Raw genomic sequence first — 26,730 nt, forward strand, 5'->3', positions numbered from 1 at the left:
TATATGGGTCTCATACCAAAATGTAGTTTTTAAATCAGTTAACAAGAAGGATCTGCTACCAAAAAATGTGCAAAATAATCTGAAAGCTCAGACTAGGTAGATATTTCCACTATCTGGGGGATAAGAAAAGTCTCTGTGCCAAGGTGAAGAAGCAAGGATAGGAAATATTTTGACAGGCAGAGATGGGGGCCTGAGAGAGAGAAGCAGGGAAGGTTTGCTGGGCAGAAGGGATGGATACTGTGTAAAGGGAAAACACGTGTGTTTGGGAAGTTTCATTGGCCCATAAGGCACATGATTAGGAAGGTGGGTGTTATAAGCAGGAAATGTAATTTGACAGGAGATGGAGGATAGCCCTGGGATATAAAATTAGAGTTAAGAATGATTTTTTTTTCTTAAAAATGTACTATATATTTACACAAATGAAAAGAAAACAAACAACTGCCCTGAACCCATAGCTCAACTCCAGAACAAACCCAGGGCCTCAGCTTGTCTACCTTGAGCACATCCCTCAGTCTATCCCACTGCCTTCCCCCAGGGTAAACACTCCCCTACATTTTGTGTCTTTTGCTTTCTGTTCAAAACCAAAATAGTGTTATCAAACACAGGTGATAAAAACATAGTGTTTGATTTGGGATTTTTAACATTATAAAATGGTGTCATGCTGTAGATAGAATTCTGCAACTTTTAAAACTCAAAACCCATCCTTTTTTTGAATCTACTATAAATGCATTCATTTTTACTGTTCTATAATATTCCATTTTACGTATATACCAAAATTTATCCATTCTCTTGTGAGTATTGGGATAGTTTCAATTTTTTTTTTGCACTTACGAATACTACTACTGCAAATACTCTTATTCATATGTATACTTAGAAATCAATGCAAATTACATAGGGACTGCAAATTCATAAGAAAATGCCAACTTGTTTTCTGAAGTGGTTGTACCAATTTACACTCTTCCTAGAAGTACATAAGTGGAATACTGATCCACAGTCTCACCAACGGCACAGAAAGACGTCTTAATTTTTTTTGCCAATTTACAGGGTGTGAGATATTTTCTCTTGTGGTATTAATTTGCATTACCTTCATCACTAGCAATGTTGAACCTCTTTTAATGTTTATTTACCCCTTGTGTCTTTCCTTATGTAGAAAACCTGTTCATATTCTTTGTTGATTTTTCTATTGAACTACTTTTTTTTCTTATTCATTTATAGATAGGATTTTTTTATGCATTCTAGATACTATTCCTTTGCCAATTATGTGTGTTACAGGTGTCTTCTCCCACTTTGTAACTTGCATTTTCAACATCCTTCCTAATCTTCTGATGAATAGAAATTCTTAATTTTAATGTACTTAAAGCTACCAATTTAGGAGTTCCTGTCATGGCTCAGTGGTTAACAAATCCAACTAGGAATGATGAGGTCGTGGGTTCGATCCCTGGCTTTGCTTAGTAGGTTAAGGATCCGGCGTTGCCATGAGCTGTGGTATAGGTTGCAGACACAGCTCAGATCCTGCATTGCTATGGCTGTGGCATAGGCTGGTGGCTACAGCTCTGATTAGACCCCTAGCCTGGGAATCTCCATGTGCAACGGGGGGTGGCCCTAGAAAGGACAAAAAAAAAAAAAAAATTACCAATTTAACCTCAATGACTATTGCTTTCTGTATCTTTTTTCTTCCTCTTTTTAGGGCTGCACCTGCTGTATGTGCAAGTTCCCAGGCTAGGGATCGATTCTGAGCTGTAGCTGCCAGCCTACACCACAGCCACAGCAATGCCAGATCTGAGCCACATCTGCAAACTACACCACAGCTCACGGCAATGCTGGATCCTTAACCCACTGAGCAAGGCCAGGGATTGAACCTGCATCCTCATGGATACTAGTCAAATGGCTCCCACTGAGCCATGGTGTGAATTCCTGATTTCTAAAGAAAAAAAATAGATTTTAAAGAAATCTTTATCCCAAGATCTTAATGTTATTCTCCATATTTTCTTCTAAAACTGTTAACTTTCTGCCTTTTATATATAAACCTTACACCTATCTGAAACTGATTTTTACATTTTTACTTAAGTAGAGATCCAATTAACTTTTTTTTCATATCGGTAGATCTCCTAGCATGGTTAATTGAATAGCCCCTATTTTCCCCATCTCTACAACGCCGTCTTTGTTGTACTAAGTTTCCATATATCTGAAGAGCTGTTTCTATGCTCTGTAGTCTATTCCAGTGTCAATTCTATCTTAAGTACACTGTGGTCTGGAGAAGTAGCTGATATATTAGTACTCTGAGAAAGTAGTTGGCATCAGTACCTTGACATGTTCTCTGACGTGTTCTCTGACATGATTCATGCCTCATGAATCACGTTGTAAATTTTTATAGATGTTCCATGTGTACTTTAGAAAAATGACTTCTCTAATTGTTTGGTACAAGGATCGGTTTATGTCCTTTAAGTCAAATGTGTGTTAATTCTCTTATGAATTTTTAGATGCTTGATCCATTAATATACAAAAAAATGGGTTGAAATCTCAAAGACGGTAGATTTGTCAGTTTCTTCCAAAAGTTCTATCATTTTGTGCTTTTTATAGGCGAAAGCTCTTTTATGAGTAGCATACAAAATGTTAAATATCTTCAAATGAACTGAATGTTTGTTACATTGTAGCCATCTCCACCCCCCCCCAAAACAATACTTACGTAGCTCTTACTGTGGGTCACAGTTGATAGATTTCCTGCATATTAATTCGCTCAGTCTTCTCATCAGTTGTAGAGACTATTGCAATACAAATTTTATAGAAAAGAGGTAGAGACACAGAGGCTAGGTTACTTGCCGAAGCTCGCATAGCCAGTAAGTGGTAGAACTAGGACTCAAACTCCAGCAATGGGAGTCCCCTTCCATACTTTACTGCAATGCTAAGCTAATTTCCCAGTGGTGCTTTGTCTTAAAGTCTAATCTGTCCAATCTTACATACCTGCCTGACCTTTTCGTTAGTATTTCCCTAGTATACATTTCTTATCCTTTTTCTGATTTTCATATTCTTGTTCACTGTGTCTTATATAAATAGCAAAGAGTTGAATTTGGCTTTTTAAAAAATCTGCCTTAACTCCTACCTGCCGTTGACCTGAAGTTTAATCTTCTGAAATATTGTAATGCTGAGGAGACATGTCTTCTGTGCTTGTATACTGCTTATTGCTCTCTGTTTGGTTTTAGTTTATGCGGTAGGGCTATTAGGATACTATGTCCAAGACTTAATCTAAGTGTAAAGTGTAACAAGTTGTTAAAATGAACTTTTATCCAGGATCTAGTAGTTTTATGTTGAAAGGGCCCTTTCAGAAAATTCTCGTGCCCTACTGCCAAATGAGGTTCCAGAACTATGGGTAAGAGGACAATATAATCAGAGCCACACTTGAGGAAGAGTAATTAGACCCTTCTGCAGAATGCTCTGGAGGGAAAGTCGGAAGTAAAACATTTGTTAAGATACTGTTGGAATTCATGTTGTGGCACAGCAGAAATGAATCTGGCTAGGAACCATGAGGTTGCAGGTTCGATCCCTGGCCTTGCTCAGTGGGTTAAGGATCTGGTGTTGCCATGAGCTGTGGTGTAGGTCACAGACATGGCTTGGATTCTGCATTGCTGTGGCTGTGGTATAGGCCAGCACTGGTAGCTCCAATTTGACCCCTAGCCTGGGAACCTCCATACGCTGCGGTTGCAGCTCCAAAAAGGAAAAAAAAAAAAAAAAAAGATGCTCAGGTGAAAGATGATCAAAATATGTTGTGTTTGACGGTAGTGAAAAAAAATGAAGATATTTTATGATTAAATATTTACCAAGTCACTTAGCTCTATCAAAATCTGACCAATTTCTTTTCATACGTAGAGTAAATCTTCTATACTTTGACCTCGGAGAAAGCAATTTAAAACAATGTAGCAGATGGAACACTGATGGAAAGTAGCAAAATTTGGAAAGAGAGATGGAAGATGATAGCTTGAGATCTTGTAAGCTTGGCTAGTTTGCATGTCATGTCTTGGAAGGTATTAAATTGAGGAGATGCCTAAACTCTAGGTTTGATTTTGCTCATAGGAATATCACCGAAAGAGTCAGCAAGGGAAGGAAGAAAGGGAAGAATCTTTTTTTTTTTTTTCTTCCCTTTTTAGGGCAGCACCTTCAGCATGTAAAAGTTCCGTGGTTAAGGGTGGAATCAGAGCTGCAGCTGCCAGCCTACACAACAGCCACAGCAACTCGGGATCTGAGCCGCATCTGTGACCTCCACCACAGCTCACAGCAACGCCAGATCCACAACCCACTGAGCGAGGCCAGGGATCAAACCCGCATCCACATGGATACTAGTTGGGTTTGTAACCCACTGAACCACAAGGGGAACTCCAAAAGGGGGGGTATTGAAAAGGACACTGGAACATCTTCTACAATTTGATATCAGCAGGACCTATGGCACGTCACCTTCTCAATCTTAGCTTCTTAACTTGTGACAAGGCAAAAACCAATCATCCTGCCAGATTCATTAAGCTCTCTAGCTAGGGCCTTAGAAAAACTAAAATAAGTTGACAGAGAGGCAGAGCTGGAACATAATGTTCACATGGTCAGCATGAGTATAAACTGGTCTGATCTTTCTGAAAGGATAATACGGTGCTATGTATCCAAAATGGCCATACTGTTCATGTAATTCTACTATAAGCAGTTAGTGCTAGTAAAAAATAAAAATAAAAAATCTTTCATATACAAAATTTCCATCTTAGGATCATTTAAAAAATGTTTAAAACAACCAAAATATATAGTAATTTGCTAAATATGTACTCAGCATGACCATTTAAATGTATGCTAAATATATACAAAATAGTTTCTGCGTGCTCTCATTATAACGACAACTGAAAGACAGTGGGATGCAAAATTGTATATAGAGTATGGATCTCAATTTAGTTTTTAAAAGTGCTTGGGAGATATTTAGGAAGAAACCTGGATGTTTTTGAGAGCTCCTATTATGCTTACTTTTGTCTCTTTTCTAGTTGTGCCTCTAATTTGTCAAATACGCAGGATATATTGCTTTTTAATCAGTGAAGAACATGAACTGTTAAGGAGGCATTTGCCTTGCCTCTTCCCCACCCTCACAGCTGTAGCTCCTTGCGAACAAGTCCATGCACTGCACAAGTCGTGAGCACCTGCCCTGGCCCAGCTCAGTGAGCACCTGCCCTGGCCCAGCTCTGTGCTGAGCCTGTGGTAGCTACAGCTGGAATATACGTCTAGATCCCATCCATTAGGAACCTAAAGTGGAGAGACAGAATAAGTGAACAGTAAATTGCTGAGCTCCTTGATATTGACTCCAAAGGCAACAGACATTGTGAAGAGAGTGACTGGAGATTCCTAGACAAGTCCTGGAAGACTTTTTAAAAGCCTCACCTAAGCTGCATCTTTCTTTTTCATTGAAGTATAGGTGATTTACAGTATTGTATTAGTTTCAGGTATAGAACATAGTGATCCAGTTCTTTCTTTCTGATTATATTCCATTCTGTTATAATAAGATACTGAACATAATTCCCTGTGCTATACACTAACTCCTTGTTGCTTAACTATTTTAGGCATAGTAGTTTGTGTCTGCTAAGCCCATATGCCTATGCTGCATCTTTAATGCTGGCCAGATGCTGAGTCCTTGATATTCTGTTAGACACCTGTGACCATAATCTGTAGAGAATGGTGATACAATGTCACTGAAGGAAAATTTAAGTTCCTCTGACATAATATCCTTGTGAAGAGTTCCTGTGTTCTGATGTACAAACACCATAAACATACAGATGGTTGATAGAGGAGGGTCCTGTTTGGCTCACAACAATGGTGAGCATATCGATACTTTGTCATACCAGCAAAGAAATGTTTTGAAGCAGCAGGCATGATGAAAGACCATAGACTTTGAAGTCAAACACACTTGAATTCAAAGCCACTGGGTTGAAAGCCACTATTTCTGTGACCATGATAAGTTACCTATATCTTCTATTTCTCCCTTGGTACAACTTTATGAAAGACTAAAGGATTGTTGCAATGCTTCCTGTAAAAAACATTAATTGACATACGTAAGCATACGACTTGGCACATAAAAGCTCAAAAATATTGGTTCCTTCTGTAATACCCTCTCTGCATCCTTTTCTGCTGATACTAAACACTAGTTGGATTAGTCTTAACTCACAGTAAAGGTCTGTTTTATCATTTATGTTTTAGAGGTGAAGAAACTGAGGCTCAGAGGGAGAGGAAGTGTGTTTATATACAGGTTGATCTCTTGCCTCTGGCTTCAAATCTGGGGGTCGACAAGCTATAGCCTATGGGTCAAATTTGGCCAGCCACTTGTCTTTGTAGATACAGTCACAATAGCAGAGTTGAACAGTTACCTCAGAGATGGCATGTGTGCAAAACCTAAAATATTTACTATCTGGCCTTGCCACAGATTATCAAAATATTTTTCTAGATGACTTAATTTTTTAGTAAAACAAAGTTGTCCAGAAAGTACTGATAGTTCTATAAAGGTTCTAGTTCAATTTTAACTTATTTGCTCAAAATATTTTTCTTCTCAGTGATGAAGATAAACAAAAAACTTGGAAGCCCAAGTTTCTGATAGCAAAGGAAAAAAAAGAGAAAAAAGGTACTGAAGAATCAAAAAGGTAAGCACCTAGATACACTTACAGTTGATCTTTTGCAATTTATACCTCTTACTAAAGTAAACTGAGTGACCTTGGGTGGGTTGTTAAATTTGATATTCAGGTTCCTCATCTACAAAATGAGAATATTAACGCCTGTATTACAATACAATGGAGAGGATTCAAAGAGAAAAAGGATATGAAAATGTAAAGTGTCACACACACATTTATCTTCATTATCCCTGCTTTTGGTGGAAAGGGAGCAAGCAAAGAATTCTAGCCAGGCTTTATCAAATGATGAAAAACTTCCATTCTTCTTTTAGGCTGTGAGAACTTTTCCTTTATAAGACAGAACTTAAATAATACACTAATTAGAACTTAAATGCTACTTCGAGAAGCTAGGTATTATATAGTTAAGATCTGCCAAGAATACAATTCTAGTTATCACTGTATTAGTGTCAGAAATAGAATGTTTTATTGACTCAAGATCTAACCTTTATTCGTGTGATTCGAATTCCCAGTTGGCTGCTGGGGGGGCGGGAGGGAGGCGGGGGAGGATGGTTTTACTGTCTCTGATGGTCACCTAGTGCTTTGTGCTCTAATCTTCCCCCATTTGCTTGGACCTGGGGTGCAAGCCTGAGATACTTTGCTTAATGAATGTTTTGGGGAAGTCCTTGTCTGAACAGTCAGTGAGCTAAGAACACTGTGGTCTGTCTGCTCTGGGAAATGTGTCTAGAAGACTCCTACTGGGGCACTGCAAAGGAAAGCAGATGCCTGTCTATACCAAATTTAAACTCAGAGCATGGCACAGGACGGCCTTTCCCCTAAGTTTGTTTTCATTAAGTTTAGACTTGATGTAATTTATTTTCCCCAAGTTGGAAAGATGTATTCCTAGTCTAGATAAACATATTTTTACCTTAAACTTCACACTTTTACATACTTGGTGTAGCAGAGCAAAACAAAATCCCCAGAGATGCAATATCAGTGAAATTATTTGCCTTACCCCACAAAAAAAAAAAAAAAAGCTTTTTAGTATTTTAATGACTACATGTCTTTTTTAAGAAACAATTTTATTTCTTTCAACAGACTGATATTATGATTTATGTTTTCCTCAACTGAGTAAATTTGACGAATATGGTAAATTTGAAAAATGCAATATTGAGTCTATCATTATTCCGGCAGATTGATGTTATTATTTTCTTTGTTCTTTTTAAAATTGTTTCTACCATAACCCACCAATAAATAAGAAGTACTTTCAATATTAATTCAACCCTTTTATCATCCCTTTATTAATAAAAAATGATCAGTTTTCAGTGAAGTGTGGGGAAAGGGCACCCCAGGTATAAAGGCATGGAGCTGACAGCCCCCCTTCCAAGATGTTCCAGGTAGACTTTGCGTATGGAAAAGGGCAGCTGGAAAGGTAAAGTGGACCAAATCATAAAATGCTCCGTGGACCATGCTAAGGAATGTGACTTTATCTCATAGGCAGTAGAGATAGATTGAAAGGTTTTAGGGCATCTTGCTTTGTTTTCTTAATTCTATCCTTCTCTAAAACCATTCAGCAAACAGGATCGTTCTTTGAGGCACACTAATTTGTGATTCCCCAGTTAGGTTTGAAAGTTTGGGAAGCCACAAAATGTAAACCACTTACTCTGTTTTCTATTAAATAATCTGAGGGTGATTGGGAAGATTTATACATTTACTTCAGCTTCTTTTTTAACAAGTTAATTATATTTCTAAGCCTGATTCAGAGAAGATTCTTGTTTATCTTGTTTATTAACCAATTTGCTTTTATCTTGTGATTTAAAAAACTTCTCAATTGCAGGGAGAGCAACTGTATTACTTACCTTGTTCTGTTGTTTTTACAGCCTGCTCTAGTGGAAATATGTATGTATATACATATACACAAATATGTAATTTTATGTAAAATTAGATATGCAGTATACCTGAATTTATTCTGAAATAGAATGAATTTACAGCTTTGGAAGCTCAGAGTTTTACTATACTATACTTAACCCTGCCTGCATATTTTTTGCCAGCTTATCTCCTAAGAATTTCTTCAAAATCAAGAAGCAAAACTTAGAAAAGAACAGAGTGGAAAAAGAAGAAAAACTTTTTAGAAAAAGATTTGAGGTATGTTCTCCTCTGAAGGTAAAAACTAACAATAAGAGCAATTTCTTTTATAAAGATCCCATACGTGAGCAGCATCTCTGCCTTTCTGGGAGAAATGATCATTTTAACATATGCTCGTTTTCTCCTGATATGTTTCTGTATTATCATGCCTTTGTACGTGCTATTTCCTTTGCCCAGAAAAACCGCTAAGTTGGTCTTCAAGGTTCTGTTCAAATGTCACCCACTCTTCCCTAACTCCTCCAGGCAAAGTTATTTCCTCAGCACATTTTATAATCTCCATTACACAGTATCCACTCTAACAGCGATCAGTTGTATCACTGTGTGTTCTGAACTAAATCTCGAGTCCATTTTGAAAGAGCGATTTTTGTTTTCTTGAAATTTGCCCAACTCCCAACATAAAAATGGACACATTGAATGATTAAACAACTTCTATTATTAGAGTCCATTGAGCACTGTTCCATGGTTCCAAGGTTCAAATGATTCTCCCTTTTGATTTCATCAATTGTCACCATGGGAATGTATTAACTTGAGAAACCTACACTGACCACTTTCCGTGTACCGGATTTTGGAATGAGAGAAAGTGTGTGTCCTACTCACACACTTTGTCCTTTACTTTGCCTAAAATTTTTCAAAAGTTCTCCACTGGCAAATGGATAAAGATTAGGTTTCTTAACATGGGATGTAAAGCTCTTCATGTCATGACCTTTGCTTATCCTTCTGGTTTTATTTCACGCCATTTTTCACCTTGTGCTGTGTGCCTTGGCAACAAATTGTTCATAGTTCTGTTTCTTGAATAAGCATCTGCCTCTATCCTGTCATTTCCTTCCTCTAGGTGTTTGCTTTGTCTGTTCCAACTGTCTGGTGTGCCCTTGGCTACTTTTCTCCATCTGACTAGCTCATGTTCATTTACAAAGACCCAGTCAAGGTACCTCCTCTATAGGAAGACTTAACCCACACTTCCTCCACATACCTATATACCTGAGCAAACCTCTAGCTTATCACAAAACATTAATATTGTTGCAGCTACGCATTCAGCAATTAAATTATGAGCTCCTGGCAAACAAGGGTTACATTATCTATTTTTCTATCTGTGCACAGAGCAGAGTATCAAACACTTTGTAAACATCCAGAAATGTTTTTGGAGTGAACTAAAATAGGAATATACACAAATCCCTCAGAGTCATTATTAAATTCTGCATGGAACAAAGCTGATTAGGGTTACTATAACTAAAAAGTGTGATATGAAATTAGTTACTAAAAATGTGACATTATTTTGATTAGTTGAAAAACAAGTGTGTGATAATTTTTGAAAAGACCTTCAGTTCCATCTAATGCCTTTCTTCTCAACTGTATTTGTGACTGGCTCATACCGGACAGAAATTTCTGTTCTCGTATGCATGGGATTCCATTCTTCTTAATTACATGTGGTGAGTTTCCTTGATGTATCACTAGAAAAACTATAATTTCAAATTTTATTAGGCTCAAATCACAAAATATTTGGTGCCTCATGTGTGCAAGGTGTTGAGGGTATAAGGCTGAAAAAAAACTTTTTCCATTTTCATTTTATAAGGCAATAGGTTGATGAAATGCTATAAAAGGGGTATATATAAAGTGCCGTTAAAGCAGTAAATTATACATAGCAGTCATGAAAGTCTTCATGAAAGGTGCTTAAGAGGAAAAACGAGAGTATTTCAGGCAGTGAAAACACCAGGAGTGATGACATGGAAATAGGAAAGGTATGCAGTGTACTCAGGATTAGGATACACTCTGACATAGCTTCAATAAAGGGGACAGCAGTGAGGGAATGGAGAATGGCGGTACTCAGAGGACCTGGAAGTCACACTAAGAAATGTGGATCTTATCGTGAACATAGAGTTTGCAAAACTTTATAAAAAAGGCGACCAGCTAATCAGATCTGCATTTTAAGACAGCTCTGTGTAGTTGCAGTGAACAATGGCTTGGAAAGGGTAAGATTGGTTAGGAACCTACTACTTTGTTAGGCACAAGGAAACTCTATCTTGGAGGTTAGGTCTCATTGGTGTAAAGTAATATTATTTATTATTTCAAATTCAGGACACTTTTGAAAGTGGAAGGAGGAATACTTAATCCTAACAAGGATTTATAGAGGCATTAACTATAAATAGAGACCATCCTGAGCAAAGCAAAATCTTTGGTCACCCTCATTTACTGAAGGGGACATCTGTAAATATAAGCTGCATATGCTCCAACTATTTTTTTCCCAGTTAATGGATTTCAATACATTAGAAGGTGGTATACCTGCAGACATATAGGTTGGCTAGTTTATCACAGAAAAAAAGCTCCCCTGAGGTCAGAAGTAGAATTCCTCAGTTTTTTCACAAATGCCTTTAAGCACAAATGGAGAGTGGGAATTGCCCTCATGCAGCCTTGCTACTCCTTCAAGATATGTGTGCTCTGGTCATATGCACATAAGAATACATGAGCCCACTGGAGAGGAAGGGTGGGAGGAGTGCCATCTAGCAATGCTATGTATTAAGAACATTAGAAACTCTATGACATAAACAGGTTTTTCTCTTTCCCTCTTCTCACTTGTCCTCTCTGGGTTTGGTGGTGACTTTATTGCTGGAACAATTAATATACAAAGTACAGTACTTAATTTATACCAATGTTTTATATAGCCTTCTCACCCACCAGAATTCATTCTAGTACAGTAATATAATGGGTATGAAAACACTTTGAAAATATGATTGTATGAAACAAATGTAAAATTATGATAATAAATGTCCTATTATTTCCTTAAACAACTTCCCTTTTACTGAATATCCTATTATTTTCTTTCATTCTTTTTCTTGTATAGCCACACTTGTGGCAGCACACAGAAGTTCCCGGGCTAGCGGTTGAACTGGAGCTACAGTTGTGGGCCTATGTCACAGCCACAGTAATGCCAGATCGGAGCCACATCTGTGACCTATGCCACAGCTTGTGGCAAGCCAGATCCTTAACACACCATACGAGGACAGGGATCAAACCCTCATCCTCAGGGAGACACTATTTCAGGTTCTTAACTTGCTGAGCCACAACAGGAACTCTAGGAAGTTCCTGAGGACTTAAAAGTCTGAGTGAGGAGTTATTTTCTATTCATTTAGACAATGGTCAACTAATATCTTGAATTTATTTTGAGGTTACTATGTATGTTCTTCATTAATTTTGTCATAATGAAAAAGAATAAAAACCATGCAAGCATATTCTGATTAGCAAATTTCTCCTTTCAGTACGACAAAGAGATTACTGTCATCAACACAGCAGTGGCATGTTCCAATAATTCAAGAAATGGGATATTCGACTTGCCAATAACCCCTGGAGAAGAACTGGAAGTCATAGATATCACTGAAGAAAATCTAGTGATATGTCGCAATTCTAAAGGCAAATGTAAGTCACTGCGTTATCACTCATAAGGTTGTTTTTTCAGTCTTTTTATGGCTGCACCTGCAGCATACGGAAGTTCCTAGGCTAGAGGTCCTATACCACAGCCACAGCAACACTGGATCCGAGCCATGTCTGCAGCAATGCTGGATCCTTAACTTACTACTGAGCAAGGCCAGGGATTGAACTGGCATCCTCATGGATACTAGTCAGGTTCTTAACCCACTGAACCACAAATCCCAGGGTTTTAATCAATGTTTTTTTTTAAAAAAAATCTCAGTGCATTATAACTTTCAGATGGATAATGCTGATTTTTGTTTCTATAGATGGATATGTGTTAATTGAACATCTAGATTTCAAGTAAGTGGTTCGTACTTCAAGTAAGTGAATACTTCAAAATCTTAAATTCCAAATACATAATACATTACTGTGTATGTGAGTCTTAAGGAAAGACTATTGAATATATTTAAATTCAGGGAAAGTTTTAAAATACGCAATGCCCTATTCTATAAGGATTACTTGGAAGAGACTTTATCATTGTGCCCCTGAATATGTTATCAAACTTGTCTACAGAGCATATTTATAAACATTTTAAATGAGCATAAAAATATTAAACAGGATAAGAAATTCCCCCGAAATCTCCTACTCACTAGTCCATGGACTTGTATCTCAAAATGTTTGTCCATTTTTCTTTTTTCTCAGGCACCAAAGTTGGTCACCTTAGGAAGACCAAGATCAGATGGTCTGGGCTGCACAATTGAGAACTGCTTCTAAGGTCTCAGTCCTGGCCTCGTATCAGTTTACTTGTCAGTGTGAGATGATGGAAATGTTCGTGACGAGCCGAGAACAGAAAAACGAATCTCCCATATTTAGATCTTGGTTTTACTCCTAAACGGTTATCTTTCACTGTCTATTTCAGTATCTAGTTCACTGCTGGCTCAAGAGAACGTGAAACAGTGTGTGTGGGCATTTGAACACTTGTTTAATGAGCCATGTCCAAAGTTAGAAATCTCGCCTTTATGGCACCTCGTCAGCTGTGCAGATGGTTAGTTTGCTTCTAATATTAGTACACAAGTGTTTATAATTTTTAGATGATGTCATGCATTTAAATTTGGTATAATTTAATTCTGAAAAGTAAAGAAAGTGTAAGTCTTTTAAATACTCCAATTTAAGGTATGATCCTAAAATCAATGTATAAATGTCCTTACGCTTTATCACCAAACTAGAATCAGACAAATGCTGCTCAAAATTGGTTTCTTTAGGAATAGTATGCTGAAAAGCAGTTTATTCCTAAATTCACCCAATATTTTAAAAAATGCCTATATAATTATTTTGTTTAATCCCTGAATATTCAAATAAAATAACTCATGTGTTTTTACTTATAGAAAGTAAAGGAAAATAAATTGAGCTGTAAATAACATTCTATTTTTCAAATGATGTACACTGCCAGTTAGGTAGGATGAGTCTGCCCCTCAAGCGTATGATCCATGGCCTCATCGTTTATACTGTGAGGCTATTTTTTAAGTTTCTAGGGTCTTTTATCTTCTTTTTTGTTGTTGTTCCACATAGCACTTTCCAATAAAGGTCAAGCTTATTCTAAAAGACCAAGATCAAAAGTATTCATAGAGTTTAGACAGGGAAATAAGGTAATTACAAATAAGTAAAGGTGACACCAAAGCTTGGTCTTTAAACACAATATATTTCCTAAATGCAGAGATGGACAATCCATGGTCTGTCTGGTGACTAGGAAGAAATTCAATGTAAAAGGAGTAAGTGTACCTGGTGGGAGATGGCAAGGGCTGGAGTGGGGTAAGTCTGGGCTAGAATGTGACAGAGTTCACTGGCCTCTTTCCTAAAGAGAAAGTAGCAACCACTCAAAGGTCTTAAGCAGGACGACAAGGCCAGACATCGAGAGAGAAAAGGAACAAAAAAATCATAGCAGTGGGGGAAAAAACTGTAACTGCAATGTATACATCTAAGGATGACCTGACCCCCTTGCTGTACAGTGGGAAAAAAAAAAAAAATCATAGCAATGGGGTGGCAGATTCGAATAAGGAGAGACGAAGTTATTTTTGCAGCATCCAAGGTGAAAGAGCACTAGAGCTTAGGACAGCAGCGACAGAAATATATAGTACAGCTGAGATTGCTAGATAATTAGTGTAAAATAATCAGAAGACATTTTTTTCATCACTAAATTTCACAAGAGCTAAGAAGATTGACTTTGACAATCTTTTCAGGTTGATGGAGTGTAGAGCTGTCCTATATAAAAGTGATATAAAAATAAATTATTACACATTTTGAAAGGTAGTAATGAACCCACTTCTGAGATTCTATTGCAGATATACAAAAGCAGTCTTCATTATAATATTTTAGTAGAAGTGATTAAACTGAACCTACAAACATCCCTAACGTTAAAATATTAGAGCTCTATTATGGTACATTAATAACATTACTTATACTTATGCAGCTATTTTTTAAATGTAATAGATCTAAATACATAGAAGGGTATCTACGAGACGTCTTCAAGGAAACATGCCAAAGAATATAAGCATTCTCTTCTGTAAAGAGAAAAGCTTGTTGTGTTTCTAAATTACAAGAGTATCATTCTGAGCATGAAAACATACATGGATGCCCTGCACCAACTGAAGGACAGTGAGTATCGGTGACCACGGGAACTTCATGGTGATGTTTCGGTGTACCTGTACATTTTTTATCTTACAAAATTTCAAAAGTCAGAGAATCAAGCCTTAATTTTAAAAGGCATAGTCACCTCTTTCTTTAAATACAGATTAATGCTTTTATATATTTTATTACATATGCATGGATGTATTAAAAGTGTACATAAAAGCTAAAACTGATTTTTCAAAAAGAGAATATATTTCAACACATGTTTCTGTTTGAAGTTTGAAAAAGCCCAGGATTTGAAAGAGATAGTTCTACTGGCAATAGAGGTTACTCTCACAACTACTTTCGAAGCTATTGTTGTACCTCAAAAGCAGCAATGACAATATGTAAATGCAAGGCATAGCTTTGTTCCAATAAAACTTTACAAAAAAATATATATACATATATAGTACAGAAGCCCCATTAGAGAGATAGAGGAGAAAGAGAAATAGAATTAAGTGATGCTGAGATTTCCTTTTTTTAGGGAGATGAGATTAAGGCTGGTACCAAAGACTGGGAATGTATTTATGCTTCAACCCCCCCCTCCCCCGAATTAAATGTACTACTCAGTGAGAGGCAGGGCAGTAGCTAACTGCAGCCCTCTCCCCCACTCTGGGGCAAGACCTGTTACAGTGGGCATCGTAGAAAACCAGGATGAGCATGCCCACAGGAAAGCTAGTAAGCAAGAGGGAGTACAGGGCTATGTTGAGCAGAGACAGTTCATGCAATAATCCTGTACAAAAGAGGATTAAATGCCATGCATCACTCTTGCCATCTCACCAAATCAGCAAAACATGAAGTATTTCAAATCCTGCAGTGGCAGCAGGACTAAATTTTACCTGACATAGATGTGTCCATGCGCACTCCATCTCATCACATGGCATCTAATTCTAATCCCACGACTCAAGTCTGAGTCTCAATTTCCTCATCAGTAAAACAGGGCTAATAACACTCACCTTATCTGCTTCACAGGGTTGTTGTCAGGCTGTAATAACATAAATAAAAGTGTCCAAAAATTCATAACACAAAAGACTGGGTAAGTGTTGTTATTTTAGTACCTGGACTTTTCTGATATTGGAAGATGTTGAAAACTTAATAGGTTTTTGAGATGCAAATATATTAAGACTTGAAAGAATGGCTAGGAATATAATTAACATGGATATATTTAACAGGGTTTTGACACTAAAACTTTATGTTTTAAAGTATAAACCATTTGGTCTAATATAAACTAGTATAGTATTTATTGATATGGATTGCATTTTTAGAAAAAACATTCCATCCACATCATTGTAATTGTTTCTGTTTAGCTACCAGCCACTCTTCCTCCATTCTGTAAATCACAGCATTGAAAATAAACTTCACACACTCTTGAGCTGCAAGGTTCTTTAATGTGAACATTGTAACTAAGATTTCAGTGATGTCTCAAGCAGGTGTCATCTGTTTCCTAGAAACTCTAATCTAGCATAATGTTTCACTGCAAAGACTGAGTTTCTATGTAACTTTTAATTTTTGCATAAAAAAGTGTCATGAAAGATGACAACATTCTGTCAGATGAAAGACAGCACACCAAGGTACTTAACCCTGACAGAGGCTAACAATGCCCCACTCATTCATTTATAGGTGGGGCCACCAGCAATGTGTGAACATGCACCAGCAAAGCCGTCCATCCCTTCCTCCTTTTGAGTACCTGTGCCACACTTGGTCTTCCAAGTTCGACATAGCATTCTCTTGACCAGGGCCTCTCCTGCACACGTTCAGACCTTTTAAAATATAGATTCTAGGGGGAAAGAATAGGAAGAGAAAAAAATCAATATATAATGACAAATTCCTAAGAAGGGGTTGTTTCTGGGTAATAGGGTTAGGTTGATTTTTTTCAGCCTCTTCAGACTTTCTGCTTTTTTCAGATTTCCTACAATAAGCATCTATTATTACTGAAGCAATTTAGGAAGTAAAGGAAAAATGTCTTTCATTAATAAAAACAAATCTCTCTTTAAAGTCTGGATAAAGCAGATTGAAGTCTTATGTATCTTGACTTGGGTGTGTTTTTAATGAGAGCTAGCATACAGTGCTTTTCAAAAAGCTTTTAGATGTATAAATATGAAACCATCATGAGCACAGAGGACCACATCGATGTTGCCTGTTTTGTATTCTCAGCAGCCTTCGGTGTAAAACTCTGTTGTAAGCCTGAGGACTTCTAAGCCTTTCCTTTCCTATCCTATGGTAAGCAGAATTTTGGTCTCCGTGATCTTCATGCCCTGGTTTTAATACCTTGTAGATAACGTTATGTGACTCGGCAAAGGGGACTTGACAGATGAAATTAAGTTTGCTGACCAGTTGACCTTAAAATGGGGATATTATCCACATGAGCCCTATTTAATCTCCTGGGCCCTACCGTCAGAAGAGGAAAGCAGAAGAGTCAGACTGGCAGAGAGATGTAGTGACGAGGCAGGAACCATGAGCCCCCGTTACTGGCGTTGATAGAGAAAGGAGACATGGACCACAGAATGATGGTTGGTGGTCTCAAGAAGCTGCAAATGATCCCTAACCAAGAGCCAGAGAGGAAGTGGACCTCAGTCCCATGACAGCATGGAACTAAATTCACCACCAACTTAAAAAAGCCTTGAAACAGATTCTGTGCCAGAGCCCTGCCCTTACCAATTCTTTGGTTTTCAGCCTGTGTGACTTGATACAGAAACACTAGCTAAGACTACTGAACTTCAGACTTACAGAACTGTAAGATAATAAATTTGTATTGTTTAAGTCACTAAGTTTGTAGTAACTTCCTATGGCAGCAATAGAAAACTACTATAACAGCTAAAGCTAGGAACTACAGTATACAACGGTATACTAGGAAGACGGGAGTGGACAAGATGGAATGGAATCTCCAAGGGATCACAGGCAGGCTCTTCCTACAACAGCTTTCTCTGCAAATATTAACTGACATGCAAATATTAGCTTAATGAGAAACAAAACAGCTTTTAAATTAACCAGAGACTTTAATTTGATTTTGTGAAAAAAAGCTTATAAGCAATCAGTGCTTTTCTCTTTTGTGTTTGTTACCTATGAGTCTGTACAGTGCAAATATTAACTAGGGAGAACCTGTACCTATGAAATGCTGTGTAATTCCAGCAGACATCTTTACCACACAGATACTGGAAAATAAATCCTTCCCATTGATCATTTAACACTCACAAAAAAATACACAACAAACAAAACTGAAACTTGAATCTTTAGTTATTAAAACACAAAAGCACTAGGAGTCTGGTCTTTTTTCTCCTCTCCTGAAATGAATTATAAAAAACGATCCCAATTTCAATGGTTTAAAAAAACTACTTTAACAGATATGTAATCAAGTGCTTCAATGGGTAAATCTATCAGTCTCTGGGATTTTGTCTTCAAAGATGGGCTAAGAAAAAATGAATGCAAAATGTTCTTGAAAATTTTTTGATTAATATCCAATCTTATATTTTCTTATGATTGTCATGGACACAACCAAATGGCTGTCAACTTTCAGTTTTGTTTGCTGCACTCAAAAGTCACTGTATGATACTTAAGCATACATGATACTGAACACAAGCATTCTTCCTAAAACAAGATTACTATGTGTAGAGTTCATAGTTCTACAACAATTTTACATTAAACATTCAAAACATCGTACAACCATAGATATTTGTGAACAGTTTTGAGGGAAAGCCGTATTTTGGTATATTAAGGCAGCTCCAGCCAACATTTTAAGAAATTGTGAATATGTGATATTTGGATATTTGATATTTGCAAGAAATTTTAAAAGTCACTTAAAAATGAGAACACCATAATTTGTGAAATTGTCATCTTAAAACATTTTTACTGCTACATTCTTAGCACGTACGACTTACCTAAAATCAAGATACTCATCCTATCAGTAGCAAAGATATCTATAAAAAAAGGAAGGGATTTACATTAAATATGATAAATCTTGTATTTAAACAAGGGCCTTTAAACAGTTTCCCACACACATCTGTGAGGTAGGTTATTCTCCACATTTTGTAGATGAAGAAACTAAATGAGGTTATGTGACTTGCTGCTGCCACAGCGGCCAAACTGACAATCAGTTTCCGAATGGGATTTTGTTCTTTGCATTACTTCTTTCCTTTACAAAGTGTTTAAAAGGTTGAAATAAAAAGACTGCTATTCATTGCATTCATTTTAAAAACATGAGAAGGCAGCCAAACTTTTACCAAGGTAACTTAAAAGGTGAAGCAACATAAAAGAAATAGAAAAATACATCCAGTGAACAATTTCTGACAGTGATAGTGAGGTCTGGCCAAAAGAACCTGAAAACAAACAGGCAAAAGCAAACCGTACAACTGTGGAGGACAGACTGAAGGAAAAATGAGAAGAATTAGGAAAAAAAGAAAAAAAAACAATTCAAACAAGCTTTTGACTAATTATTATTCCTATAATTTAAGAAAGAAGGCACACTTAATTAAGGGTTTTTGTTTGTTTGTTTGTTTTTAGTGGATCTGTCCTCTTTTCCATCTTAGGAAAATGTTACCTCTCTAGAAAAAATGGCCTCTCGTTGTAACTAAACTTAAAAAGGACTTTTAGCTGTGAAAAAATGCATGCTTAAATTAGCAGCAAAAATGACTATGCAGTTCTCCTTGGCTAGAATGTTCCTATTCCTTCCTTGAAATTTTAAATCAACACAAAGTAACAAACCTCGAATAAAAAAATTCACACTGTATAAACCCTGTCAAAATTCCGTGTCATGTTCAAAAGAGTTCTCATGCTAGGATATTCTACCAATACTTAACTTTTTTCCTGGTAAGAGCACTCTACTCTAGGATTTCCTTAATTGCACTTTTTTAAAATGTAACTTAAATTTACCTACCCTGCTTGTCCAAATAATCACGAGCTACTTTCATAACATCGGAACCTCTTTAGATATAAACAGTAGTTACTGAGAGTCGTCTACACAATCATGGCTGCAAACTGGCATTGCTAGGCGAGGTTGGCAGTAAACATTAACATTGGCTCACAAAGGTAATACAGGCCCACAGTCTGATAACGTCTAGACCCAGCCTGATTCTTATCAGGCTATGGCTGAAAAGGTTTAATTAAAACTCAATCTAGTCTAGGCTGTAGGACCTCTTCTTTTATGTCGGTGGCATCAAATGCATCATAATTATATATGGAAAAGGCTAGTAACAATGCCAGCAATTTGCTTAAATAAGATATAATTTTTAAAGCTCAAATACAAATGACAGTTCAAATTTTTATAAGGTTTGAAGAATCCGTATCAAGCCAATAATAATTAGGTAGTTTGTCAATAGAAATATACTCTATGAGAACAGTGTCTTATCATCTAATATGCACTTTATACAGTGAAAAATTATCAATATATATATAACATTTAGATAAGCCTAATTCAGATTAATAGTCAAAAGCCACTGATAATTTAAGATAGGAGTTGGGGCTAGTTTTTCTCTTTCTAAAATATACTGTGTTGTAAGAATCATACAAATAAAATTAAAGGAAGGATCATGTCCTAAAAGTTTTCTTCAGCATTTTTTTTACCCTCAATAACTTAGAAGTACTTAGGAAAAATCAATATGCTAATCATGAATACTTAAGATAACTTTGTATCTAGTTAGTACAATCAACTGGTTCAAATAATTAAACAAAAAATATTCAGTTAAGACCACTTTATGTCACCCTAAGACTTGAAATCAATACATCTGTGTTTATTTTTATTACTCAACTACTCAGCTATTTCAGCGACGGACTGTTCTCCCCCAGGAGAAGGGGACATATAAAGAGCATGGCCGTCACTGAACCCTTGTGCGGCATGAAAGCCTTGTGAAGAGCTTTTGCTCCTGCTTCCTCATCTGGAACTGGTTCACGAGGTTACTGTAGGGCATTAAGTTAACAGATACGGAGCTGTCTCTGCATCTAAAGATCACTGTTAAGGTGGGCGGAACATCTCCATCCAAGCAAATTAGTCATGTTTTGTTTTATGGCAAGTGCACACGATGTTTGGTTTTCTGGATGATTTTGCGGGGGGGGGGGGGGAGAGCAGCTCTGTTTAGAAAAATATTCAAGTATATACCTTCACCTCACCAAATAGAGACCATTCACACTAGTATAAAATCTCTAAATATATAAAAAGTGAACATTAACACAAACTGTAAGAAAAGGCAGAGAGGACAGAACTTTAAAGCTCAAAGATAATTCAGAGGTTTTTTAATCTATCCCTCCCACTCGAGAGGTTATAAAAATGTGGCCCAACATAGGATGTGACTGACCAACAGATTGCACATACCCCTCACCCAGAATATTAGAGCGTCTTTGATAACTATTATTAAAATAAATTACATTCCTTACTTAAAAAGTCACAGAGTGATAGAAAAAAAACAGGTAATGAAATGCCAGAACGAAAAGGCAGAAGTCTTTACAAACAAATAAAGAGATCTAACTGTGAACATGTCTAGCAGTGAGATATTGAGATTTCACAGCCAGTAACAGGATTTAACTTATTAACCAGTGACTAGACAAGGATGCAGTGTCTATGGCAGGCACATTCCAAGATCTTAAGTTCAAAAATGGAAGGTGCATTGCTAATATTAACTTAGTATACTGTCTATTTACAGGTAAATCCGAATAGTCAAAAAAATCTGCAACAGTTATCTATGATTATTTTCTCAATTGTGTCTCGTCTAATATAAAAATCAATTTGTATTCCCTGAGGAGAAACTGGCTAGGGAATAAGAGAAAGCAAGCCCAGTATTATATAACTATCACGGAAAACCTATTTGTAGAGAGTCAGCCAATTCCCTGACACAGATTACTTCTATTCCTGAATAATTTAGGCTTATGGATTCTCTTCATAGCTGGACAGTATCAAGGAATGAAAACACTAGGTTACAAAAACTGTCTCAAAAGTTTGTTGATCAAAACAAAACCCGACTTGTAAGAGCCTGCCTATCTCCCTTCCAGATAGTTAATTTGGGAAGCTGTTTGTTCCTACTTTGAAGAATAACAGGAATTAGACAGAAATATGGTGTCCTATATAAAAATATATAGAAAATGTTCACTGACTACACTTTTTGAAAGAATCAGTGATAATGACTCATTATCCATAGAGCCATAAGCATTAGTCAGTAGTCTCTTAGACAATGTTAAAAGTAATTTTAAGGTTTTTCAGTTATCCATTCAACGCAAAAAAGAATTTTGATCCCCCAAAATACCACAACCTGATTAAGAAAATGAAGATGCTATGAAACAAGTTGCAGACATACAAAATTCTAGCAGACCAGCATTTGCTTAAGATGAATAAATACATCTACAGGTTTAAATGAAATGATTCTGGTTTTGAACCAGACTCTTTCCAACAAGAGATAAGAGAAAATAAACTTTAATTTTATACTTAATTACCCTAATTATGGCAACCTGATACAATAATTTTCCTAAAATAGTACTTTTCCAAATATGCTTTCTCCCAGGGAATAGTAAGTTTAAAATGATGATTAAATTAATGTGGGCAAAGCAAGATTAAACAAAGTTAATTTTTTTTTTTTTCACAAAAGGACTGGCAAAAGTCTTTAATGTTCGCATCCTTGGTCATCCTCAAGTGGGAAAGTATCATTTTCCCAACTCGCTCAATTAAATTTCTCTTCTGCAGAGCATCTCAAAGAATAGTTTGGAAAATGCTATTCTAGAACCATTACAGATTCCATTTCCACAGTATAGCTAAGACTTCACAGCCTAATAATAGCAGCTCTCCTCCAGAATCTTAACAGGAGAAATTGTTCCTATCCCAGGTCTACCACATACATACCACATCCATACCACGTCCACAACTAACCAGTTTACAAGACTAAAACGCGAGAACTTAGCAGCTGATTCTCTTCCTCTCTCTGCCCACGAGCAGCAAAGAACCTCCTAGGAAAATGCTCTAGCCCCCTTATGGTGGGCTGAGCCTCCTATAATCTTCTCTCTAAAAACCAATGTACTAAACCATCTATATTCACAAAATAACTGTGCTTTAAAAACGTAAGCACACAAGAACCAAACTATGAGCCTTGGTTCTCCTAAAATTCAAGAGATAACTATCAAAATATAGATATTTATAAATACTGGCACAAATGAGAAAATAGTAAATAATTTTTTAACTCTTAAAAAACATAATCATCCATATAAAGAAATTTTGATATAAGTTTCTAATATCTGATTCATTACAGAAGCTAAAATGCCACTGGATTCCTTCTTGCTATTTCTCTGCCTTCAAAATTGTTAGGGATTTTATCACTGAGAATAAGGATTCAGAGTAATTCCTTATTTTGAAGGTCATCTCATTCATAGGCAAATATTATGAAGTGGCCCTGTTTTTCCCAAAAGGTATTTACACACTTGTTGAGGCCAAAATTATGCCGTATCTATATGCACATCAAAACTAACGCAGCAGAACTGCTTATCCCTATAAAAATAATCACAAAAAAGTATCCTTTGATGCCACTAGATGGCAATCTTTCAAAGGTTTAGACTTAAAACATATTAACTACAACTCCACCCTCTTTCCCAAACTGGCAAACAAGGATTCCTTGTACTTTGCTATTAAGAAGTCGGACATAAAAGTTGTATCATTTTTTAAAAGTTCTTCAAAAAATATGATGTGACACAATGCAAACCCCTGACTCAATACTCATTTAAAAACAGCCATATTTGTTTTACAGGAGAAACTTGGTCTAACATTCTCATTTGCTTCTTGGTAGAAAACACATTATTTTTGGCAAAGAGAAACCAGTCAAGGCAATGTCACTTTTTGTTTTCAAGAGCTTAATCTTTTCTAGGGTGAGTCAGGTGAATGATATTGTTAATTACAGCATTTTAAACAAAAAAAAAAAGAATAAATACAATTAGATAAATTATACATGATTTTAAAATTAAATATTTTTATTAAAACAAAATATAATCAATGGGCTGTTACCTACCCTGCTGTATGTAGGGTTATTTTTTAAAGCCTTAAAAAACCAAAAACCCTGCACAAAGCAAAAGCAAAAGTTTGGTTTTCCTTTAAAAGCACTGATGTGCGAATACATATATGTATATGTGTAAACAACACATATATTTATTCAAGAGAAAATTCTTTGAATGTTTAAGGTTTCGCTGCCCTAACAAGTTCAACAGTGCAGGTCACAGCCTACCGAGCTTTGGAAATACACAAAAGCCCTTAGGGCCAGAACAGTGTTTTCAAACTGGATGGCTAGCAACCAAGATACAGAACAAAGAAAGAGAACCAGAAAAGATTTTAAAGCTAAGTCAGTCGGCCACTAAAGATGAAACATTAAACACAAAGGCAACCAGGAAGGTGAGGGACCACAACAACCAAATTCAGATGAAAAACCAGCATCACGGGATTCAGCGGGGCACACACACTCCTTACACACAGTTAAAGATCAAAGGTAAGAGTTCTCTTTACAGGGACTACCGACATTTTGCTTTGTTTCATTTAACTGTCAAATCATGCTTGGTGAAGTATAAAAACAAATAGAGCTAAAAAATATTTGAGAAAGATAGATTTTGAAGGCATGTCGTAAAATAAGTTTATGAAAAAGACAAAAGTTGCTGCAATTCCAGATGTTCCAGTACTGAGAAGAACTTTAAAGGCAAATCTTTAGTACATTATTCAGGGACATCTCAAGATAAAACCTCTAGTTACAGCTGTTTTTAAGAACTTAGAAATCATGGTTACCTGTTTCGGGACCACAGCCCTTCTGCTGAACACTGGGCAACATTTGCGAAAACTTCTACAAGAACTTGGTTTTTGAAATTTTGGAGGCTGACATTTAAGATTTCAACATTTAAATACTACCTTACCAATATTGCGGTTTTTTTTTTTTTTTAAACTTCTTGGGCATAAACACAGCGTAAAGCCTGCCGAAATTTAGGAAGCAAACTGGATTCACCTACACTACACAGTAAAGCAAGAAGGTGATGCCAAGCGACTCTTCGTTGATGGTTCACCAATAACGATGTCTTAATCATCTGCAGTGAATCCACGGTTTTAGATGAACAACAATCTTCGTCGATGTTCACCTAGTAAAGACACCGCCTATGTGATTTTTATCGTAGGCAAAACAGAATTACAGATGTCTACAGTAAATAAAACGTCAGATTTGTTTTCAGTCATTTCAAAGGTATTGAGTGTCCTCTGGAGATAGTTACGTCTCTCAACCACTACTGCAGAGTATGTGATTTCAATAGGTAAAACAATAATTTAAAGAATATATCTCATTTTCACAGTGCAATAACAGAAGATAGAAACTAGGGAAAGATTATCAACGGGCTAAAGTAGTGATCAGACTGGCACACATTTCGAAAAAATCCATGGTGTGACTGCCCAGGCGAGGTGGAACTGAAGGCAGCATGCTTCCGGTCAAGGAGCCAGAGAGAGAGCCAGAGAGTGAGTGGCTCTCCGCAGTGACAGAATCCAAGCTTGACCGCGGTCTGTGCAAGCCAGCAGCAGAGCAGGACCGCTGAGGTGTTGAGGAACCAGACCTCTGCTCCAGCACCTCATCTGAAATGGACCAAAGAAGAGCAATTTACATGAAAGGTATACTTGTCCAAGCTCTTCCTCTGAAGACACTGTATTCAGAATATTAAGTAAACACATCTGAGCAAGGACAACCTAACAAGCAATGTCATGTTTCAGTGTTTTAGGAACAGCTCCTCCCTCCCTCAATCGTAACAGACATCACTAATCAATCACAACACTTCTATACAGTCAAAACATGACTTTTTTTAGGGCTGCACCTGCAGCATATGGAGGTTCCCAGGCTAGAGGTCAAATCAGAACTGCAGCTGCCTGCCTACACCACAGCCACAGCAACGCCAGATCGCCTCGTCTGCAAGCTACACCACAGCTCATGGCAACGCCAGATCCTTAACCCACTGAGCGAGGCCAGGGATGGAACCCGCATCCTCGTGGATGTTAGTCGGGTTCATTAACCACTGAGCCACGATGGGAACTCCAAAATATTACTTCTAAAACCTCTTTAATATAGTATTTGACAGTAACCTTGAAATGAAACCAATATCCCTTCCATCTGAAGAAAGCATGCCTTTGGAGGATTATTTTCTTGCAGCATTTCACCAAAAAAAAAAAAAAAAAAAAAAAAATCACTAGGATAAAAACAAAAGTTACCATTGCAGAGTGGTTCTGATCCTTCAGAGCACTGTAACTGCCCACAGCAACGGGCAAGGGAAATTTTTGAAAATGCAGATTCCCAGTTTCCCAGAACCCATCTCTAGAGATTGATTTGCTAGGTCTGAGATAGTTCCTAAGAATCTGCAGTTTAAGACGACCTCTGGGTGCTTTCAATGAAGATAATCTGGGGACCATATAAACACAGCTAGAGTTGAGGACAGTTCAAGGATAACATTTATTTTATTAATTGATTGATTTTTGTCTTCTTAGGGCCACAACATATGGAGGTTCCCAGGCTAGGGGTTGAATTGGAGATGCAGCTGCCGGCTGCAAGATCTGTGCTGTATCTGTGACCTACAGCACAGCTCATGGCAACGATGGATCCTTAACCCACACAGCGAGGCCAGGGATCAAACCCTCATCCTCATGGATACTAGTCAGATTTGTTTTTGCTGAGCCACGACGGGAACTCCAAGAATAAAGTTCCAAATCTGAAGAACTCAGTTTTCCTCTGGTTCCATCCAGCAGTGGACACTTGGTTCATTCTGCTTGTATCCCACTTGGACCTCTGAGTGGAATACACACACTGACCAGCCGAGTCTGACTCTTGGCACACACTAGGACATGACCACCTCCCTGACTCTTTCGCCGGTCAGGGGCACCAAACCATGGGCATCAAAACCCAACCCAAATCCTGGGGGAGGCCATACAGGATACCTT

The 26,730-nt window shown here is 37.1% G+C and overlaps 2 protein-coding genes across 11 annotated transcripts in view; one reads left to right on the top strand and one right to left on the bottom strand.

Moving 5' to 3' along the window:
• The window catches only part of FYB2 (FYN binding protein 2), a 115,184-nt gene extending 99,329 nt beyond the window's left edge, over positions 1 to 15,855 (top strand). For 5 of the 8 annotated variants that reach the window (XR_014808204.1, XR_014808205.1, XM_021096578.2 and 2 more), the window contains 5 exons: positions 6,564 to 6,650; positions 8,666 to 8,759; positions 12,011 to 12,167; positions 12,488 to 12,521; positions 12,864 to 15,855. Coding sequence is in view for 3 of the 8 variants with exons in the window: in XM_021096578.2 (XP_020952237.2) it covers positions 6,564 to 6,650; positions 8,666 to 8,759; positions 12,011 to 12,167; positions 12,488 to 12,521; positions 12,864 to 12,885 (394 nt within the window). In the remaining 5 variants the exon portion in view is untranslated. Of the gene's footprint in view, positions 1 to 6,563; positions 6,651 to 8,665; positions 8,760 to 12,010; positions 12,168 to 12,487; positions 12,522 to 12,863 lie in introns of those variants that run through there. The other 3 variants (XR_014808207.1, XR_014808208.1, XR_014808206.1) reach the window with 2 other exon arrangements.
• Positions 15,856 to 17,801: 1,946 nt separating this feature from the next.
• PRKAA2 (protein kinase AMP-activated catalytic subunit alpha 2) overlaps positions 17,802 to 26,730 on the bottom strand; it is a 70,853-nt gene continuing 61,924 nt past the window's right edge. For 2 of the 3 annotated variants that reach the window (XR_002344420.2, XM_021093564.2), the window contains one exon: positions 17,802 to 25,380. Coding sequence is in view for 2 of the 3 variants with exons in the window: in XM_021093564.2 (XP_020949223.1) it covers positions 25,142 to 25,380 (239 nt within the window). In the remaining variant the exon portion in view is untranslated. 3 annotated transcript variants of the gene reach the window in all.

Source organism: Sus scrofa, chromosome 6, assembly GCF_054392235.1.
Source record: "Sus scrofa isolate SSC_HxYL_T2T_F1_AM1 chromosome 6, Sscrofa_HxYL_maternal_Yorkshire_Landrace_v2.0, whole genome shotgun sequence".
In the NCBI taxonomy this organism is placed as follows: Eukaryota; Metazoa; Chordata; class Mammalia; order Artiodactyla; family Suidae; genus Sus; species Sus scrofa.